This window comes from Phodopus roborovskii, unplaced genomic scaffold, assembly GCF_943737965.1.
Source record: "Phodopus roborovskii unplaced genomic scaffold, PHOROB, whole genome shotgun sequence".
Taxonomy (NCBI): domain Eukaryota; kingdom Metazoa; phylum Chordata; class Mammalia; order Rodentia; family Cricetidae; genus Phodopus; species Phodopus roborovskii.
The window spans coordinates 29,785,677-29,806,744 of NW_026126434.1; the positions used below are offsets into that span (position 1 = coordinate 29,785,677).

Genomic DNA, 21,068 nt, shown 5'->3' on the forward strand with positions numbered 1-21,068 from the left:
TGGCTCAGCAGTTAAGAGAACTGTTACTGTTGCAGAGGACCTGGGTTTGACTCCCAGGACCCACATGGTGGCTCACAACTGTCTGTAACTCCAGCTCCAGGGATCCAATACCCTCTTCTGACATATACACATGCAGACAGAACACTCATACACACTCATAAAACTAAAATCTAAGAGAAAAAAATTAAGAAAAAGAGAGAGCCTGCCCTCCTAGGCTGTCTGTTACCTGACGTGGTTGGTACAGGAACTTCAGTTGATGTTAACTCATTGCCCTAGTCAGTAACCACATTGTTGCCCCATGGACATACACAGGCCCATCCACTGGCCTGCAGAAGGGGAGGGCAAGGGGGAGGGTCTGAGGAAAGATGATTGACAGTAAGACACCTAACAAGACCCTGCTAATAGAAAGACAGAATGATCAAACCCTGTTAAAAGAAAGACACACAGAGTGATCAAACTTAACACACACACACACAAGAGAGAGAGAGACAGAGAAGTAGTGGGAGAAAGGGGAAATGACTCTCAAAATGTTAGCCCGTGAGACTGGTGAAGGGGCAAGAGACCACATTACCTCCCTTCTGCAGAGCCAAAGACACAATAGATGATTCTTTAAGACCCCTCCTCCCTCCTCCCAGAGGCAGGCACTGGAGCCGTCATAATCCAGACCCCTTCCTCACCACACCCCATGGCACACCAGGTCCCAGAGTTCGCCCCCTGCTCTCCCCTCCCCACAGTGCTTGGAATAGAACCTGGTGTCTCAGGCATGCTGGGCCAGTGCTGTACCCCTCACTGAGCCACACACCTAACCCTGGATTGTTTTATTTTGGTTAGGAGACAATGTCACTATGGAGACCAGTCAGTCCTTGAACTTGTGAGCTTCCTGCCTCTGCCTCCAGTATACTGGCATATGCCACAACACCATCAGACAATCTGTATCCTAGAGAAGTGGTTCAGCAGTTAAGAGCACTTGTTGCTTTTCCATAGCTCCAAGGTTTGATTCCCAGCATCCTTGGCTTACAATTGGCTATAACTCTTGTTCAGAGGATCCAAAGCCCTTTTCTGATTTTCTCAGGCACTAGGAACACATGTGGTACGCATACATATACTTAGGCAAAACAGTCACCTGTATAAACTAAATCTAAGAAACATTTTAGATATATTTCTGAGTTGGGACAGTGCCTGTAGGTAAAATGCTGATTACTGAAGGCCTGAAAACCTGAATTCTGGCCCAGCACCCATGTAAAAGCCAGACATGGCAAGCAGCAACACGTGCATTCCAGAAGCTGAACTCTGGTCCTCTGGAAGAACAGCCAGTACCTATAAACCTTCACCCCAAGACAGTGTTTTAATGTGATGGTTCCAAAGGGGCTGGAGAAATGGCTCAGCCCTTAAAAGCTCTTGTTGCTCCTGCAGAGGACTCAGGGCCCCTGCACCCACATGATGGCTCTCAACAATCACAATTCCAGTTCTGGGGGAGCCAACACCCTATTCTGGCCTCCGTGGGCAGTAAGCACTCACGTGGTCCACTAAAAGCAGGTAAAACAGTCACAGACACAAAAAGTATACATTTAAAAGAAAACAGGCAAACAAGCACATGTGGTTGGTAAATAAAGGGACCCTGCTTTGGCAGGCTGCAGAAAGGATCCAGCAAGATATAGGCCTCTGACTCAGCAGCATGTGCTGAGTTTCTGACCTTCCCCAACCTAGACCAACCTTATAGTCATTAGGAAGCCAGATACCCTCCATGTGGCAAGGAACCAATCAGAAGTTAGCAGGCAGGGCTCTGGGTGTGCTTTACAATTAAGAGTGGAGTACAGAGCAGAGCAATTGCCCTGGGAGGATCTCTGAGCATAGCAACCATTCCTGGCCAATCAATACAGTACAGGTTGTCCAAACTGGGAAGTGCACCAATCCTGAACTGTTGCAGACCCCACACACTGCCCTTGCTCCACCCTAATCAATTCCGTACCCCAGGGTCCCTCTGGGTCCTTCTCGCTCCACCTGCCTTGTTGGACGGAGGACCTGAGTTAATACAGTTAACTCATTAATTAATTAAAGTCTTAGCTTTTGTATAGGATTGGGTCTATTGGTGATTTTGGGATTCAGAATTTGGGCACAACAGTAAACATCTTGGTTTTTCATTTCCTTGTCTTTGATGTGCTGGGAAAGGAGCCAACTGGAGGCCTCAGAATTGCTAGTCAAGCGCTCTATAACTCATCTTCAGTGGGTAATCTGGTTTCCGTCTTTGTTCTGGGTGTGATGGAAAAGGCTAAATATGTAGAAAATACTAATGGAGGGTTTCACTTCTGTGAAATGGACCTCGCTCGCCAGAATCTCATTTCCTGTGGCCCCAAATCTGTAAGTCAAGGCCCTAGTGGGGTGACACAGCTTCAAGCCTTAGTTTGGTCTGTTGGGTCTGACTCAAGAATTCTGTCCAAACTCAGGCCTGTAAAAGTTACTAAGTGGCAGTTTGGCCTCCACCAAGCAAGCAGGCAAGCAGGCAGGCAGAGGCTAACTGGAGATGTTGAGCTGCCCTGGCAATTGGAGACCCGGTGGGAAGCAGTGGGAGCAGGGACTGTCCAGGAATGCGGTGCCAAGGCTAGCACCAGCTCCCCTGCCTCTGTGCTGAGTCAGATCAACACAGCATTGGTCACAGGGATTAGGAGAAATGCCCTAGGCCTTGTATGCCAAACTGGGGGGGGGGCACAGAAGGGGGAGACAGGCTTGGCAGTGAAGAACATGAATGGTAGAGTTTCCTCTCAGCGGGAATCAGAGCAAGAAGAGGGTGTGGGTTTTGCAGAGATGGAGCCCAGGGCTGAGTGCATAATTGGGCATGTCCTGGGTTCACTTGATTTGATTTTGACTAGTTGTTTAAGTTTTCCCTTTCTCTCTCCCTCTCTTTTTGAGAAAGAGTTTAGATAAGATCTAAACCTGAAACTTGGTCTCAAACCCCAAATTTCCTATAGAGCAAAGCCTGGCCTTAAACTCCTGATTCCATCCTCCCACCCCAGGGCACACCCCCACCCCACGCTGTCCTGAAGATTAGATTAGATAGGGCACACTTTTGAGGTGAGGACTATACTATCAAGCTTTATCTCTAATCCGTTTCTATTTTATTTATTTGTTTGCCTTATGTTATTTTTGGTTTCTTGTTTTTTAGGGGTTTTTTTGTTGTTGTTGTTTTGTTTTGTTTTGTTTGTTTGTTTTGAGACAGGGTTTCTCTGTATACCCCTGGCTGTCCTGGAACTTCCTCTGTAGACCAGGCTGGCCTCAAACTCACAGAGATCCACCAGCCCCTGCCTCCTGAGTGCCGGGATTAAAGGCGAGACACCACTATCTGGCTCCCATTTATTTATTTATTTGTTTGTTTGAGACAGGATCTTGATAAGTTTTCCAAGCTTTGATCACACTCTATAGAGACAGGATCTAGATAAATTTTCCAAGCTTTGATCACACTCTGTAGCCCAGGCTGGCCTTTCACTTGCAATACTTCAGGCCTCTTGAACAGCTGTGTGGTAAGTCCCATGCCTTTAGGCCTGGCTCTTTCTTCATACTATTTACTGTCCATCATAAAAAAAGGTTAGGCTGGGGTGTGTAGTCAGGAGCACACCCATGCTCAAGGCCTTGCTTTCCAGCCTCAACATGCAAAAAAACAAAAAAACAAAAAAACAAAAAAACAAAAACAAAAAACAAAAAACAGTAGAGTATAGGGATTCCTTGTATAGTCCTGGAAGATGTCCAGCCCCCAAGATCTACCACCACAAGACCACAAGGTCCTTAGAAAGTCATTTACCAGTTTGTTACCTGCTATGTTTAACTGGAAAGTGTTGGCAGACATCTTTACCTTTGATGTATTTTTAGATGTTAATGGTTTAATGATGGGCAATAGGCATTCTAGAATGTGATCATTTCCACTTGACCAGGGACGATGACATATAACACTTAAAGAGTCAGCATGTACTTTACCCTTGGGATAACTTGTTTCCTTATTCTTTGAAAAATAAAACAGTAATTAAAAGACAGCCTTGTGGGAGGCAGGAGACACTGAGATACCTCATTGGCCAGTTGGAAACCAGCTTGGCTACATGAGACCTGTTCTCAAAACTGAAAACCACAACAATGTCTAGAGATAATCATTGGAAGGTCTTGTCTCGCCTACTGAGATTTGCTGCCCCTGTCCTTGGGCAAAGCCTGTGACTGTTGGAGTGACAGCGTTAAACCTAAGTGGCCAATGAGTTCAAGGCCAGCCTGGTCTACAAACAAACAAAAAAATTCTGAGTGGCCAGAACAACAAGCCTTGTTGGTTGGCACAGCCTCAAGGTCCTTCATTCGGAGAAGCTTCTCTTGCTGTTGAAGGGTGATTGTCCTTTTCAGGTCACTAAAGTGCCACTTGGTCTTCCAGTTAACCTATTAATTGTGTATTTATTTTAAATATAATTAGTAGGTTTCTGCTCTCTCCCATTAAAGGTTTCTCTGCAAACACAGTAAGCCAGATCAAGCCAAACTGAAAAAGTATAACAATAGGGTTATTTGAGCAAAGCAATTTCCAGAGATGTAGGCTGGAGAAATCACACACTCCAGCAGGGAGATTATATAGCTTGTAGGCAAGGGGGATGACATGTCTGCCACAAGCTAGGTTTGTGTCCAAGTATGGTCAAAAGCTGAACACTTAGGCGGGGACCTGGCCTGCTGGCAATTCCAGGGGAGGATGCTGCAGTAGCCACCAAAAATTTGGAACTGGGTTTTTTAGCACCTTTCCTTCGTTTGGAGACTCTGAGTGGGCGGGTTTGAAGAGAGAGAGACAGGAATGGGGCTCTCCGGGTTCCAACCGAACAATAGTATCTTGCATTTATTCTTTCTTTCTTTTCTTTTCTTTTCTTTTTTTTTTTAGACAGGGTTTCTCTGTAGCTTTGGAGCCTGTCCTGGAACTAGCTCTGTAGACCAGGCTGGCCTCGACTTCACAGAAATCCACCTGCCTATGCCTCCCAAGTGCTGGAATTAAAGATGTGCACCACCATTACCCAGCATGTTTTTTTCTGTATATTTCTTTTTATTCTAAAATGGTTATTCACTTTCTTATCCGCCCCACACACCCCTTTTTCTGGGAATTAAGGCCAAGACCTCCACATGCTAACCCACTGTCTACCTCTAAGCTGTCTCCTGATATCAATTTTTAAAATAGGTTTGTTTTTTAGATTATGTGTATGTGTGTAATGGGTATGTGCGGGTGAGTTCAGGTGCCCGCTGAGGCCAGAAGCCAAAGGCATCATATCATCCTTTAAGAAAAGGTCTCCTTGGGCAGTGGAGGTGCATGCCTTTAATCCCAGCACTCGGAGGCAGAGGCAGGAGGATCTCTATAGGCTTGAGGCCAGCCTGGTCTACAGTGTGAGTTCCAGGACAGCCAGGACTACTCAGTTTCTCTACTCAGAGAAACCCTGTCTCAAAACAACAAGGAAGAAGAGGAGAAGGAGGAGGGAGGAGAAGGAGGAGGAATGAAAAGAAGAAGAAGGAGAAGGAGAAGGAGAAGGAGAAGGAGAAGGAGAAGGAGAAGGAGAAGGAGAAGAAGAAGAAGAAGAAGAAGAAGGAGAAGAAGAAGAAGAAGAAGAAGAAGAAGAAGAAGAAGAAGAAGAAGTCTTACCCAGGCTGGTATAGAACTTAGCATGTAGCCCAGGCTAGCCTGCCTCCATCTCCCACATGCAGGGAGCCACCATGCCTGGCTATAGTATGAGTTTTCATCTGTGAAGCCTTCTGTTGTTGTGCTAGCCCAAGCCCCTGAGACAGGATTCCCCTGTGTGTTGTGTTCTGGCTTAGCTCAAAGCAGTTGTTTTCTGAGAGATCAGCCCATTGGAGCGCCAAGTGAGGTGTCCCTGTGGACATTTTAGTGTTTGCATTTTCTCAGCCCTTTGAGAATCACCAACCATATCTATGTTTTTAAGCCTGAAATCCCAGTAGAGGCAGAAGGATTAAGAATTTGAGGCCAGCCAGTATTCCTCACATGAAGTTCGGGCCAATGTGGACACAAATCAGTTGTATTAAGAAGAAGAAAAAGAGCCAGGTGGTGGTGGTATGCCTTTAATCCCAGCACTCAGAAGGCAGAAGTAGGTGGATCTCTGTGAGTTCAAGGCTAGCCTGGTCTACAGAGTGAGTTCCCGAACAGCCAGAGCTACACAGAGAAACCCTGCCTTGAAAACCCAAAAAAGAAGAAAGAAAGAAAGAAAGAAAGAAAGAAAAAGAGAGAGGGAGGGAGAAACCCCTCATAGGTGTACCTAGTCCCTTGGGTTTTAGTTAATTGCAGATGTAGTGAAGTGACAGCCATTACAAGTCCATCCCTTGTCAACTTGGCATAAAACCATAACTCCTTATTTCATGCTTAATTTCCAAACAAAAACAATAACTAGGTCATAATTATGCCTAATATAGCTATACCATGTACAATTGCAAACACATTATATATTTAAGCAGGTCATAGTTAGACTTAGAGTAAGTACCCGTTGTACAACCACAAAATACATTATAAACTAGAATATGTACCAATGTTCCTCCAGGGACAACTTAAATATGATGACCACTGATATTCTCTTAGTTGACATTACATAATACGATAAAGAAATTCAGGAAAGAGCACACAAATATCTTTTCCTTTGTCAGTTTACCCAAAGATGTCAGGAGCGACCAACTAGCACTGCCATTTTCCACAAATTGTCAAAAAAGTTTTGTTTTGATTTTGTTTGTTTTTAAAGACAAGGTTTTTCTGTAGCCCTGGCTGTCCTGGAACTCACTCTGTAGACCAGGCTGGTCTCAAACTCACAGGGATCCACCTGCCTCAGTCTCCCCAGTGCTGGGATTAAGGGCGTGTACCACCAACGCCTAGCCAGACAACAACTTTTGGGAGTCATTTCTCTCTACCATGATGATCCCAGGGATCAAACTCAGATTGTCAGGCTAGGTGGCAAGTACCTTAAACGCAAAGCTATCTTGCCCACCAGGAAGATGTGTTTTATTAGGTCTAATGCTACTCTAAGGGAGGCAACACAGGATAGTTTTTCCCGACTTTCTTTCTAAGAACCTGAATAGCTCTTAAGAGCACCAATTGTTCAATTCCCAGCAACCACATGGTGGCTCACAACCATTTATAATAGAGATCTGATGCCCTCTTCTGGTGGGCAGGCCAGGCAGAACACTGTATACATAATAAAAAGTAAATTTTTTTTTATGGTACAAACTGTTTCAAACAGCCCTGGCTCGGGACATGCCTCCAGGGTCTGAAGCATCAGTTTCGGTTACACAGTTCTCTCAAAGCTCTCTGGTGCTTCTGGTGCTGGCAGAGGGTGGTCTGGCTGCTAGTTGGCTGACAAGTTTTTTGCTCAAGACAGTCAGCATCCCATGTCTGTGGTTCAAGGAGTCAGGCTGCCCTGTGCTGGCTTCCATTACTTACAGGAAAACATACATCAGGCACACCTGAGATAGGAATGCAAAAAACAATATTATCATTAATGATTTCTAAAATTTTACCTATATGGAAGAGCAGTTGACACTGAGGCTAGGCATGGTGCCGCACAATTCCCAATCCTGTGGAGAGTTTATGGGGAGAGAACTCCAGGGCTGAGGCCTGGGCAGCCTCATTGTCTGCCTGGGTTCCAGCCTGCTCCAGCAGATTGCCCCTGAGGGGAGGTTCATGTGGGATGATGGTAGTTTCTGTGGTTCCTCCACTTCTGGTGTGTAGATAAAGGCTGCTAGGGTGATGAAGATAGTGTGTAAATGTCTTTTTAAATCACCTCATTACAGGAAGCTGTGGGTTTAGAGGATGGGAACCCGTTGGGCAATGGTCTCAACTGAACAGAAATAGTTTTTTGTGTTTTTAAGGCTTTGGAGGGTCTTTGTTCGTTTTATTTTTTTGAGCTAGGGTCTCACTATGTAGCTTTGGCTGTGCTGGAACTCACTACATAGATCAGGCTGCCTTTGCCTTCCAGTGCTAGATCAGGGGTGTGCACCTCCATGCCAGGCTATTTTGTTTTTTTGTTTTGTTTTGTTTTGCTTTTTCATGGAAGGATGTTTTATTGGGAAAGGAGTGGGGAAGAGAGAGAGAGGGAGGGAGAGAGAGGAGGGAAAAGAGAGAAGGGGAAGAGACAGAACAGACCAGGATCTGTCTGCCTCAGAGACATGTTTGTTTTTTTTTAACAAGATCTTACATAGCTCAGAATTAGTTGCACAGCTGAAGATGGCTTTGAACTCCCAACCCTCCTATCTGTCCTTCCCAAGTGCTGAGATGACAGGACTGTGCTTGGCATTGCTGTGTGAACAGTCCCAGGGCTTTGTACATGCCAGGGAAACAGTACCACCTGAGTTGCATCCCAAGCCCTGTGTGACTGACAGTGGGTCAGTCTTATGCCTCGAGCCTGAGCTGGCACCAAAAGGGGGTCTGACCACCTCTCAGAGTAGGGACAGTTTGGATCATGGCAAGAAGGGAAAGATATGCAGAAGAGACCTTTGGATAAATGCATGATTGACCGTTTACAAAGAGATGTCAAGGGTTAGGCAAGGGCAGGTGAGGTATTGAACAGGCTATATAAGTGACCATCTGGGAAGATTGTCACTCACACCTGGATGCAGTCATGTACTAAGCCTTCTGAAGAGCAACTTATGTAAAAAAGAATATTACACATCATTACCTCTCTGTGAGAGTAAAGATATGCTCTCATTTGCTTACACATGAGGGGACTGTTGTTAGACCCTAATTCTGGAGTCCTGATGGGCTGATGGGAGAGCCCTGAGACACAAACACCAAAACCAGGAGATGCAACAAGCAAGAGGAGTTTATTGAACGAGTGCGCTCGGGTGTCAGCGATCTTGGGGAAAGCTACACACCCCTCAAAGGGTTCAGGCTCTTTTTATAGAGAAGACCACAAATCAGCATACATGCATGGGGCACAAGGTGATTGATTACAAAGTATGATCTCATGATTGAGAGATCACCAGGTATGGCCTGTTCTTATTCAAAGGATAAACCATAGAATGACTTGGAAAGTCCCCAGACTGTCCGTTGGCCAGGAGTGACCCAAACAGGGCTGTTCATCTGGAATCATTTGTTCTAGGGTTGGGGGCCTATTTCCTTGTTGTGGGCCAAGACCTGTGAGAAACTTTTCTCATACTCTGGCTTTCTCTTGGCTGTACATTTAGAGACTTCAGTTACTCCGCAAAGGTTTGATGATTCAGTAACTAGCCCTATTTAACAAGATCAGCCTAGCATGACCACTAGCCCTATCACCACAGTAACTTTTCTTGTTCTCATAATTCCTGTTTTTTCCTCCCATGTCAACGTCCATTCTTTATGATTTTCTATATTCTGCTTGCAAGAATTATTTTCCTGCCCCTTCCCTACATCCTTGCTCTGCAAACTAAAATTTTTCACTGTCAGAATGACTAAGTTGGTCAAAATTAACTAAGTATTCTGGCCCGCCTTGGTGGTGCACGCCTTTAATCCCAGCACTCAGGAGGCAGAGTCAGTAGGATCTCTGTGACTTTGAGATCTCCAAGAGAGGGGGAGGTTCAGGACATCCAAGGCTACACAGAGAAACCTTGTCTCAAATCCCTCCCCCAAAAGTATTCTGTCTTCCCAGACTCTACCCTCCAACCCTCAATCCTGTGGCCCCTCAGAGCTGAGGACCAAGCCCACGCTCTTGTTGGAAAAATTATTCTGCATGCCTTTAGAATCTTCATCTACTACTCTTTTCATTTTATTTGTATGAGTGTTTTGCCTGCATATGTGTCTATGCATCACGTATATTTGGTGCCACAGAGACCAGAAGATGTTGGGTCTCATGGAACTGGAGTCACAGATGGTTGTAAGCCATTAAGTGGATGCTGGGGTCTTTTTTCTTTCTGTGTTTTTGTTTGTTTGTTTGTTTGTTTTGTTTTTTCTGAAACAGGGTTTCTCTTTAGCTTTGGATCCTGTCCTGGAACTAGCTCTGTAGACCAGGCTGGCCTCAGACTCACAGAGATCTGCCTGCTTCTGCTTCCGGAGTGCTAGGATTAAAGGTGTGTGCCACCACCACTGGGCCAAAACAGGGTCTTTTATAAGAGCAGCCAGTACTCTTAACCAATGAACCATCTCTCCAGCCTCTACTTCTTTTTGGTTTGATTTTGTTTTTGTCGAGACAGGGTTTCTCTGTGTAGCCCTGGCTGTCCTGGAACTCAGAGATCCTCCTGCCTGTGCTCCAGAGTGCTGGGATTGAAGGTGAGCACCACAGCCCTGCTACCTCCAGAATCTTAATCATTCCTGTTTCCTACAATACTGTAACACCAATTAAGTGTTGTGAGAAATTATATTCAGTACAGACCCATCAGAGTAAAAAATCTGAAGGTCAGGCAGGGGTGCAGTTTGACACCTTTAGAGGCAGGGACAACAGGCAGATCTCTGTAAATTCAAGAACAGTCTTGAACTCAACGCATTCCAGGCCAGCCACGCTACAGAGTGAGACTCTGTCTCAATAAACAAACAAACAAATAAATAAATAAAGCAAGCAAGCAAGCAAGCATATACTGGTTGGTCTTCCAGATGACCCAGATCTAATACACACTAATAATTACAGGTTCAGGCCATCTGACCTACCACTTCTGGCCGCTATGGGAATTGCATGCATGTGATCCAAATGACAGCAAATTATCCATACACCTAAACACACTTTTTTTCTTATTTGTTTCTGTTTTTGTTTTGACAAAGGGTTTCTCCCTTTGTCTAAGTTGCCTGACCTAAAATTACATTTTAAAAATTGTCTGAGATTTATTTATTTTACGCATATGTGTTTTGCCTGCATGCACATGTACCATGTGTGTGCCTGGTGCCCCAGGTCAGAAGAGTGTAGCAGACATACATGGGGGCAAAACATCTATAGACATAAATTTAAAATTTACTTAAAATTAAAAAAGAAAAAGACAATGTCAGTCAGGTTTCCCCAGTGACCACTAATTGCCTAGAGCTCTTCAGGGAAGAATGAGGCTGGGCCAGAGTATCCATGAGCCAAGTCTTGTGTTGCCAAACACAGCTTCTGTGAATTCACGAGTACAGTGTCTGTATCCTGTCCAGGAGCTGGAGAGATGGCTCAGTGGATAAGAGCACTGTTCTTCCGAGGTTCAATTTCCAACATTCACATGGCAGCTCACAGCTGTAACAGCAAGTTCTGACACCCTCACATAGACACACTTGCAGGCAAAACACCAATGCATATACAATAAAAAAAAATTATTTAAAAAGAAAATTGTGGCTGGGCATTTGTGGCTCAAGCCTTTAATCCCAGCATTCCCAGAGGCAGAGGCAGGTGGATCTTTTGAGTTCCAGTCCAGCCTGATCTACAGAGCTAGTTCCAGGATAGGCTCCAAAGTAATACAGAGAAACCCTGTCTCGAAAAAAAACAAAAGAAAAACAAATGTGTTTTTTGTTTTGAAATGGCACCTTGTGTCCTCAAACTCTGTACTGTCACTCCGCACTCCTGATTCTCCTGCCTCTACTCCCAAATGCTAGGATTACAGGCATGCACCACTATGCCTGGAGTATTGCTTTAAACTTTACCTGGTGTTGGACTCTGAGCCCAACCCAAAGACATTTTTGTGACAAAGATCTGTGGTTCAGGCTGTTCTCAAACTCTTCTCCCTGCTGAAGTGCTAGGATTACAGGTGGGAACCATTGTCTTCATTCCCTGAAACACTTCCTGTGTGTACTTGGAGCCAGGGATCTATGGCTGGTGTCTTCCTCAACAGCACACCATTTTGTGTAGTGACACACACCTTTGATCCAGCACTAGAGAGGCAGAGAGACCTGAGTTCAAGGCCAGCCTGGTCTTCAGATTGAATTCCAGGATAGCTAGAGATACTGTGCTGAAAATAAAGTTCTTTGTAAGTTTCATAGGTGAGTCTAGTATACCCTAATAATTCCCATCCCTTTCAACCTCAACTCCATGATGTAATAATTCCCATCCCTTTCAACCTCAACTCCATGATGGTCTCTTCCCCACATTCCTTTATTTTTGTTTGCTACACATAGCAGAATGACCTTATCTGATCCTTTTGCCTCTGCCTCCCCAAATGCCAGGACCAAACCTATAGCTTCTGGCAGAGCTCTCTACCATGGAGTAATCATACCCTGCCCTTATCTTACTAAGAGTCTCTGGGATACTCCAGGGTGCTAGAGTTCTCTGGCTGACATGCCAAGTTAACACACCAGTTATCTGGGATGTTTACACGTGGGTGAGATGTTGCCCCAGAGATGAGGTTTAACCATAGTAGCTAAATGTACAAGGTTATTTGAATGTGTTCTTTGAATTCTGTAAAGAACATTAAATAGCATTAGCCTTGGGAGAGAAGACTGTGTAATGCTTAGCACTACCATTGTCCATGGCAGGTGCTTCAGAGATTATGACCTTGGGCAAATGTCTACCATACTGCACTGTGCCCTTCTTACACAACCTGTCATAGTTGCTAACAGTCATCACAGCTAATCCGTGATAATACTCAAATTTACAAATGTAATACTCTACATTTACAAATTGCCTATTCACTCAACATTGAGTCATGGCTGGTGTATTGCTCAAGAGTACATGCCACCCAGGTGAGGCTTAACCTGCATGAGAACAGACCATAATAGCTCAAAGAGGGCCTGAGCTCCTCCTATTCCTGCATATTTGATGCAGTTGTGGGACACAGATTAGCAGGTTAATCACAATTACTTTTTTCTAATTATTGGAACCTTTTACTCACAAAAAAATCTTTCCACCCTTTCAGATACCAATCAATTCAGGGTTTAAGTATTTTATTAGAATCTTCCAGAGAAAACCAAGATAAAATATGTATTTATTTTAGGGAGAGACAAGCTTCCTTTGCATAGCTCAAATGAGTGATGCTGTCCATTCTGGGCCACAAGTCCAGCTGATATTGTTCATAGCAGCTGTTGACACAGCAAAAACAAAGTCTTCACCTTTTGTAGTAGTTAAGTCCTGTAAACAGAAATGAAACAGGTCTTAGAGCCCATGCTGGATCCTGAGAAAAACTAGTCTAACTAGTCACTATGGAAAGTACCCTAACAGGTATGTTACAGGGCATTCTCTTGACTAGTAAGCACCCAGTGGTAACCCACAGGAGAAAGCAGCAAGCAGCATTCATTACTCCACAGACCATAAGCCAAACCACTTAAGCTCCTCCCCAAGTAGTCAGGGCCCTTATTACAGTAATAGAAAAAATAACTAGAACACTCACCACCATAGCAAGCAGGAAGAAGCGCTTGCCTTCCACCTGACAGCAGAATGATTGGGCAAGTACAATCAAAGCATCCTGGGTCACTTCTAGCAGGTTCCACCTTAGGCTGGGCCCCTGAGGGCAGCCCACAATATAGGGATCAGGATGAAGCCTGTGTAGTCTTCAGAGCTCATTCTAGAGATGAAAATAGGACCATGAGTGACACGCAGCAGCCAGCTATACACCTCAGGAGGGCTAGACCACCCAGCATTATGGGACATTGGATCCCATCCCAGGGAGGTGTAAATAGCACACCCAGAATTTTCAGGTTCCCCAAATGAGTCAGATTTATAGTTGACATCAGGACCAGCGTCAGAGACTCTAGTCTGTGAAATCATCACTCCCAATTGAGGGAGACCTGAATCAAAAGCATTGTTTTCAAAGCACCAGCCTCAGTAGGAATGGATTCAATATAAGTCCAGGGAATGTTAGTCTGAGAAGCAAGAAAACATTATAGCGGGTCATGTTTGTATTCTTAGTCATAACTACTAAAAACTGTTAAGAGAAAAAGGCGGTACAACATTAAAGCCACACCTGACAAACCCCTTGTGGCCAGTGTTTCAGAAAAAAGTTCCTGACGTATACTAACGTAATAAAGCACCGGTATACAGAAAAATCCCAGCAGTTCAAAGTTTGGATTAGGCTAAAGCTGGGAATGTTGGCATGTCTGTGGGCGCTAAGGTTCAGGCACCAGCGTCAGTGAGTGGCAGGATAGAAGGGCAGCCTTAACGTTATCAAGCAAGGTGACTGGATAGATGGCTTAGTGGTTAAGAGCACTGGCTGCTTTTCCAGAGGACCCTGACTAAATTTCCAAGACCCAAATGGCAATTTGCAACCATCTGTAATTCCAGTTACAAGGGATCTGAAGCCCTCACAAACGTGCACGTAACATTTTTAAAGGCTTAAGAATAAAGGAATCCGGCGAGGGTCAAATACTAACCCTTTTCTAACAGTAAACGGCAGGCGGGTGTCCTCAAATCCTAACAGGGAGCAAGACACAAAAGGGAATCATTAAGCACTCCAGGCCACTAAGGCGCAGAAACCACAATGTTGCAGGCTCTGGACCCAGGGGCGGTCAGCGCGCTGCGGTGATGGCGTCAGCGAGACACTCAGAATCACCAGAGTTCATCATTACCGCCGTCCCCCAACACCAGCCCCTCCACATCCCGCCCTCACCATCCACGTACCATCGTGCATGTGGCTAGGCCCTGCTGGCGAGTGTGAGGAGGCTGGAAAGAGAGCAGGGAGTGAGCATGGGTCCGTGAGATCAGGGCCGGCCTCCCTCCCTAAACCCGGGCTGGGTCAGTTCCAAGGGGTGGCGTCACGGAGACATCAGAAACTCTAGTCTGTAAATGTGGGTCATCCTGCCCAGCCCCACACCGCAGTGCCCTCCCCATGCCTCCCCACCCCCCAGTACCTGCTGCACGAGGCCGGCGCGGGGCTCAACATTCAGGAACCCTGCAGAGCGCGACAGACCGTAGCCAGCCATTACTGCAAACGTGCAAAGAGACAGGCCGCCCGCCGCCTGCGCGCTTTATAGCCGCACCCGGCCGGGGTCCTGACGGGTACAGTCGTCTTCGAATATGCCTGACCTACTCGCGCTGGCTTAAGCAGAGGGAACTAAGTGGAACTGTGTCGCTCACTCTCCTGAGTGGAGAGTCATGCATGACTCTTGAATTCTGATGATTAATTACCAAACCAAAGGAAAGAAAAATGCAACCAGGCGGTCTAGACGGCCAAGGAGGGATAAGGACCCCGGAGAGCTGACTGAGTGCGTGCGCTCTCTGGCCGCCTAGAGGTTTGTGGCTGTAGTGACTCTCTCTGGATCCAGTCCACCCTAGGGGACTCACAACTCCCCCAGCCACAAAAATCTGAATTCGCAGCTCAGCGTCTGCTCTACATTCTTTTTATTAAAAAAAAAAAAAAACTTTATTGAATAGTAAACCCCCGCCCCCAACCGCGTATTCATGCCTCCAAAGTGGGTTCCAATAATGCTTAGAATTGCAGGCTTGACGCTTTTAAAAGAGATTTTAAAAATTAGTATTATGACCGGGCATGGTAGTGCATGCCCTTTATCCCAGTACTTGGAGGCGGAGGCAAATGGATCTCTGTGAATTCCAAGCCAGCTTGGTCCACAAAGCAAACTCTTGGGCAACCAGGGCTGTTACACAGAGAAACCTGTCTCGAAAAACACAAACAACAAAAAAAATTTTTTATTTATGTATATGTGTGTGCACCACATGTGTGCAAATGCCTGCCAAAGCCAGCCAGAGCGCTTTGGATCCTTTGGAACTGTAGTTACAGGAAGTTGTGAGCCACCTGATATGGGTGCTGGGCACTGAATCCAGGTCCCCTAGAAAAGCAGAAAGTGCTCCTAATCACTGAGCCATTTCTTGAGCCCCCTTTGTCATTTTCTTTTTTCTTTTCTTTTTTTTTTTTTTTTTTTTTTTTTGAGACAGCTAATTGTGTACCACTCAACACTCCTGCCTCCATTTCCTAAATGCTCAGATTACATGTGTGAGCCATTGTGAGTTGCTCTGGCATAAATTTTTAAAATGCATTTTAGCTGGGAGGTGGCAGTGTACAGTTTTAATCCTGGCACTCAGAAGGCAGAGACATCAAATCTCTGAGTTCCAGACCAGCCTGATCTACAGCAGGGGTTCCAGAATACCCAGGGCTACAAGAAAAACTTGTCTGGAAAAACTAAAAAGAAATCAAAGTTAGAGAGCTGTGCTGTGCTATTTATGGAGCTCAGGGCCTGTTTGGGCTACTGAGTAAGACCCTAACTGAGAAACAAGATTATAAATAACACTTGGAAGACCACTGTATGTATAAGAAATGGATTGTTGCCATACATTCTTCAATCTGACCCAGTCCCTCGAAGGATGTAGCCTTCCATCAAAAATCTCTTATAAGGTTGGATGTGGTGGCATAGGCCTCTGATCCCAGCATTTGGGAGACAGGCAGACCGATTTCTGTCAATTTGAGGCCAGCCAATACTACACAGAGATTACATATATATATACATATATATATATGAAAGTTTTAAAAAAAGTATAGGAATCCTTATAGTAATTGTATATTTGATGAATTTCTCAGTTCTTAGAGGCCTGAGTACCTACTGGGAGTGACATGGGAAGAAGCTGTTTTCAACTCCAAGCTCTAAATGTTCAGGCCAGATGACTTCTAATGGTCTGGTATGGCTCAGCAATAAACTGCTTCTGCAATGAATATAATTGCCCTGGCTAGCCTCAAGAGTTATTTTTGGGCCATTGAACTATCGCTGATGACTTCTTTACCCCAGGATGGCCTTAGAAATTTGCTATGTATAAACATGCTGGAATTACAGGTGGTTGACATGCAGCCCAAGTAAGTGATATTCTCAGTGGAGCTGGGGAGTGTCTAGGACCTTATGCTTGCTAAGTGGGCATTCTGTCACTGAGCTACACTCCCCAGCTCTCAGAGAATGTCATTACACCAATACGATGGAGATCCATGGGACAAAAGGCTATCAGGGCAGGAATTAAAGGCCAGCCAGGGCTACATAAAAGACCATTTCTCTCTCTCTCACACACACACACATACCCCTCCCCCCAAAAAAGAAAAAGGTGGTCAGACCTGGTGTAGGGTGGCAAGTGTACAGTTTCAGCTAGGGGGTTCAGGGATGGGGACTGAAAAGAAAGGCTGAGCTAGAGAAAGTCTAAATTCTGATCTTATAAAGTAATTAAGAACCAGGTGTGAAAAAGGAAGGCAGATCTCAGAGCCTGAGGGCCAGGCAGAACTGAATAGTGAGACTCTGTCTCAAAAACAAAGGGAAAGTTAGAAAGAGGGCTACTAGCTCCATGATGAAACCCTAGTCTAACCCACTTGACAGTCTAGATCTAGGGTTCTCAACCTTCCTGATGTTGTGACCCTTTAATATAGTTCTTCATGTTCCTCCCCCACAAACCATAAAATTCTTTTATTTCTACTTCATAACTGTAATTTTGCTGTTATTAATCATGTTAATGTCTGTTTTCCCATGGCCTTAGATGTCACCTGTGAAAGGATCCTTTGACCCAAAAAGGGACTGTGGCCCACAGGTTAAGAAACACTGGTCTAGATTCAGCCCTGGGGAATGTCAGGGAAGAGTTCAGAGTTGTCACAGTCCCGTGCTGATTCCCCAAATATTTTCAACACCACTCCTACCTTTCCCAAAAATGAGCCCTACCCAGAGTGAGCACCTGCAACTTAGAAATTCTGCCTAACACATAGAAAATCCACACTTACCAAAATTCCCCCAAATACATATTCTGCTCATCACAAAACCAGGGAAACCACGTAAACCCAGAACTCAGCATCCCTCCCAACATACACACTGACAAAACATACTTGTAACAGTTTATTTTGAATATTGAGTTATAAAGAGTTTTTTTTTTTTCTTTGTAATGTTGTAAAGAAAATAATCTCCACAGGGTGGCAGTGTTGATCTGTCTGGTGGCAGGAAGCTACCATCTTTACACACCTTAGATTAAATGCAAGGAACATATGGGTTACACCACAAAACTGTGACGAAGGCAAGCAGGTATTACAGTTTTAATACTGGAGATTAAAGTCAGTGCAAAGAAGTGTTTGGAAGCCAGTTTGTCTCAGAGATGACTGCAGAGAGAGAAAAGGGCATATCAACTCCAGCTGCTCTATACTGGGACCAAACCCTGAGGCTCTATGGGTCCCTGGGCAGCAGGACGAGGTCCTCCCAGGCCACTAGAACACATTCCTAAAAAAATCCATTCAATTGCACACATCTTTAGGTACATAAAAGCAAAATCCCCTTACTATGTTAAGAAGGAACTACTGACACCAGACAAGCTGGCAATATGAAAAAAAAAAAGAACATAAACATACAAAATTTAACAGTCAATTACCTTACAATTGCTGTAACTTATTAGAATAAACCCAGGAGTGAAGGGCTAACCCTGACAGTAATGGCCAATGTGACAGCAGTCCTCAAGTGCCACCAGTCTGTATCCTAGAGGACACCGGGAGAGCAAACAGGGACCTCTCTAATCCACCTCCTCGATGGTGGGTCCCGATCCAGAGCCTCCCTTGGGCGCCTGGGCCCCGAAGCCCCCAGCCCCGGGAGCGCCCGCACCCTGGTACAGCCCGCTGATGATGGGGCTGCACACCCTCTCCAGCTCCTCCCGCTTGTGCACGAACTCCTCCTTCTCGGCCAGCGTGTTGGCGTCCAGCCAGGAGATGACCTCCTGACACTTGTCCAGCACCTTCTTCTTGTCGGCCTCGCTGATCTTGCCCTTAAGGCCCTCGTCCTCCACGGCGCTCTTCATGTTGAAGGCGTAGGACTCGAGCGCGTTCTTGGCCGCCACCCTCTCGCGCTGCACCTCGTCCTCGGCCTTGTACCTCTCTGCCTCCTGCACCATGCGCTCGATCTCCTCCTTGCTCAGCCGGCCCTTGTCGTTGGTGATGGTGATCTTGTTGGCCTTGCCGGTGCTCTTGTCGGTGGCCGTGACGTTCAGGATGCCGTTGGCGTCGATGTCAAAGGTCACCTCGATCTGGGGCACGCCCCTGGGTGCCGGCGGGATGCCGCTGAGCTCGAAGCGCCCCAGAAGGTTGTTGTCGCGCGTCATGGCCCGCTCGCCCTCATACACCTGGATCAGCACCCCGGGCTGGTTGTCCGAGTAGGTGGTGAAGGTCTGCGTCTGCTTGGTGGGGATGGTGGAGTTGCGCTTGATGAGCGCCGTCATCACGCCGCCGGCCGTCTCCAGACCCAGCGACAGCGGCGCCACGTCCAGCAGCAGCAGGTCCTGCACGTTCTCCGACTTGTCCCCCATCAGGATGGCCGCCTGCACCGCCGCCCCGTAGGCCACCGCCTCGTCCGGGTTGATGCTCTTGTTCAGGTCGCGCCCGTTGAAGAAGTCCTGCAGCAGCTTCTGCACCTTGGGGATGCGCGTGGAGCCGCCCACCAGCACCAGGTCGTGGATCTGCGCCTTGTCCAGCTTGGCGTCGCGCAGGGCCTTCTCCACGGGCTCCAGCGTGCCGCGGAACAGGTCCGAGCACAGCTCCTCGAACCGCGCCCGCGTGATGGACGTGTAGAAGTCGATGCCCTCGAACAGGGAGTCGATCTCCAGGCTGGCCTGGGTGCTGGACGACAGGGTCCTCTTGGCCCGCTCGCAGGCCGTGCGCAGCCGCCGCACCGCGCGCTTGTTCTGGCTGATGTCCTTCTTGTGCTTCCTCTTGAACTCCTCCACGAAGTGGCTCACCAGCCGGTTGTCGAAGTCCTCCCCGCCCAGGTGCGTGTCGCCCGCAGTGGCCTTCACCTCGAAGATGCCGTCGTCGATCGTCAGGATGGACACGTCGAACGTGCCGCCCCCCAGGTCGAAGATGAGCACGTTGCGCTCCCCCTTGCCCGATCGGTCCAGTCCGTAGGCGATGGCGGCCGCCGTGGGCTCGTTGATGATCCGCAGCACGTTCAGACCCGCGATCACGCCCGCGTCCTTGGTGGCCTGCCGCTGCGAGTCGTTGAAGTAGGCGGGCACCGTGATCACCGCGTTGGTCACCGGGTGGCCCAGGTACGCCTCGGCGATCTCCTTCATCTTCGTCAGCACCATGGACGAGATCTCCTCGGGGTAGAACGCCCGGCTCTCGCCCTTGTAGCTCACCTGCACCTTGGGCTTGTCGCCGTCGTTCACCACCTGGAAGGGCCAGTGCTTCATGTCCGACTGCACCACCGCGTCGCCGAACTTGCGGCCGATCAGCCGCTTCGCGTCGAACACGGTGTTCTGCGGGTTCAGCGCCACCTGGTTCTTGGCCGCGTCTCCGATCAGCCGCTCGGTGTCGGTGAAGGCCACGTAGCTGGGGGTCGTGCGGTTGCCCTGGTCGTTGGCGATGATCTCCACCTTGCCGTGCTGGAACACGCCCACGCACGAGTAGGTGGTGCCCAGGTCGATGCCGATCGCCGTGTTCTTGGCCATGGCGCCGCTCTCTCTCTCTGCTGCCGGGGGGTCGGCGCTCGGCTTCTGCAAGGCTGCGCTCTGCGGCGGGGAAGCTCCGGGGAAGGAGGTTGGTCCTCTCCGACGGTCGGGAACGCGCAGCTCCTCCGCTCCGCTCCGCTCCGCTCCGCTCCGCTCCGCTCCGCTCCTCTTCTCTCTGGGCTCCGCGGGGAACCAGAGATCTCAGTGGGAAGGGCTGGGTGCGTCTGGTTCCCTGCTGGTCACCCTGTGTCTTTATGGAGCGCCCTCCGGCCCCGCCCGCTCTGCCCTGGGCCAATCAGCGATCCGGAGGCGGCCGTGGGGCCCGGAATCTTCCAGCAGTTTCGCGTCTGGTGGAGTATCCCCGCCTCCTTTGAGTAATCGGTGCGGAGGGAGCCACCCCTGTCCAGAACTCTCCGGACACTTCTGGGGATCGCTGGAGACGCCGGATTGCTGGGGGGGGAGGGGAGGATAGGCTGGACGTGCAGTTGCCATGGCGACGCACTGTAGCGGTCTCTCTGGGTGAAGCTGAGAATGGTCAGCTTCTGGAGGTGCTGGGCGCTGAGAGGCGAGTCGGATTTACACCACTTAGGGACTTTTGGGTTTACTATAATGTCTTCCACAGGGTGGCGGACACAGAAAGTTTCTCTAAAGAGGCGGGATAACGTTTAGCCAAAAAAAGATTGTGATTGGGTTCTGGCTGCGAGTGACAGCGTGCGTACCTCCTAAGGAATGCTGGTTCTTCCCTTCTTTTCTCCATCTTAGGTTAAAAAGTGGACAGAGAAAAGATCATACAGTATAGGTTTTTTTGTTTTGTTT

General features: G+C 47.4%; 1 protein-coding gene, 1 long non-coding RNA gene and 2 other non-coding genes across 4 annotated transcripts; all 4 read right to left on the reverse strand.

Moving 5' to 3' along the window:
* Window positions 1-12,791: 12,791 nt before the first annotated feature.
* LOC127223872 (uncharacterized) lies at window positions 12,792-14,773 on the reverse strand. Its single transcript, XR_007834670.1, has 5 exons — window positions 14,702-14,773; window positions 14,472-14,513; window positions 14,225-14,264; window positions 13,246-13,419; window positions 12,792-12,986 (listed from the first exon to the last, which is right to left on the reverse strand). It is a non-coding gene; the product is annotated as an uncharacterized LOC127223872 (long non-coding RNA).
* Window positions 13,564-13,629, reverse strand: LOC127224435 (small nucleolar RNA SNORD52). The gene has a single exon (XR_007834712.1). It is a non-coding gene; the product is annotated as a small nucleolar RNA SNORD52 (small nucleolar RNA).
* Window positions 14,358-14,420, reverse strand: LOC127224436 (small nucleolar RNA SNORD48). Its single transcript, XR_007834713.1, has one exon. It is a non-coding gene; the product is annotated as a small nucleolar RNA SNORD48 (small nucleolar RNA).
* A 3,420-nt stretch (window positions 14,774-18,193) lies between the features above and the next one.
* On the reverse strand, window positions 18,194-20,359 carry LOC127224321 (heat shock 70 kDa protein 1A). The gene has a single exon (XM_051187303.1). The coding sequence runs from the start codon at window positions 20,250-20,252 to the stop codon at window positions 18,327-18,329; it is 1,926 nt and encodes a 641-aa protein (XP_051043260.1). The 5' UTR covers window positions 20,253-20,359; the 3' UTR covers window positions 18,194-18,326.
* Window positions 20,360-21,068: the final 709 nt, after the last annotated feature.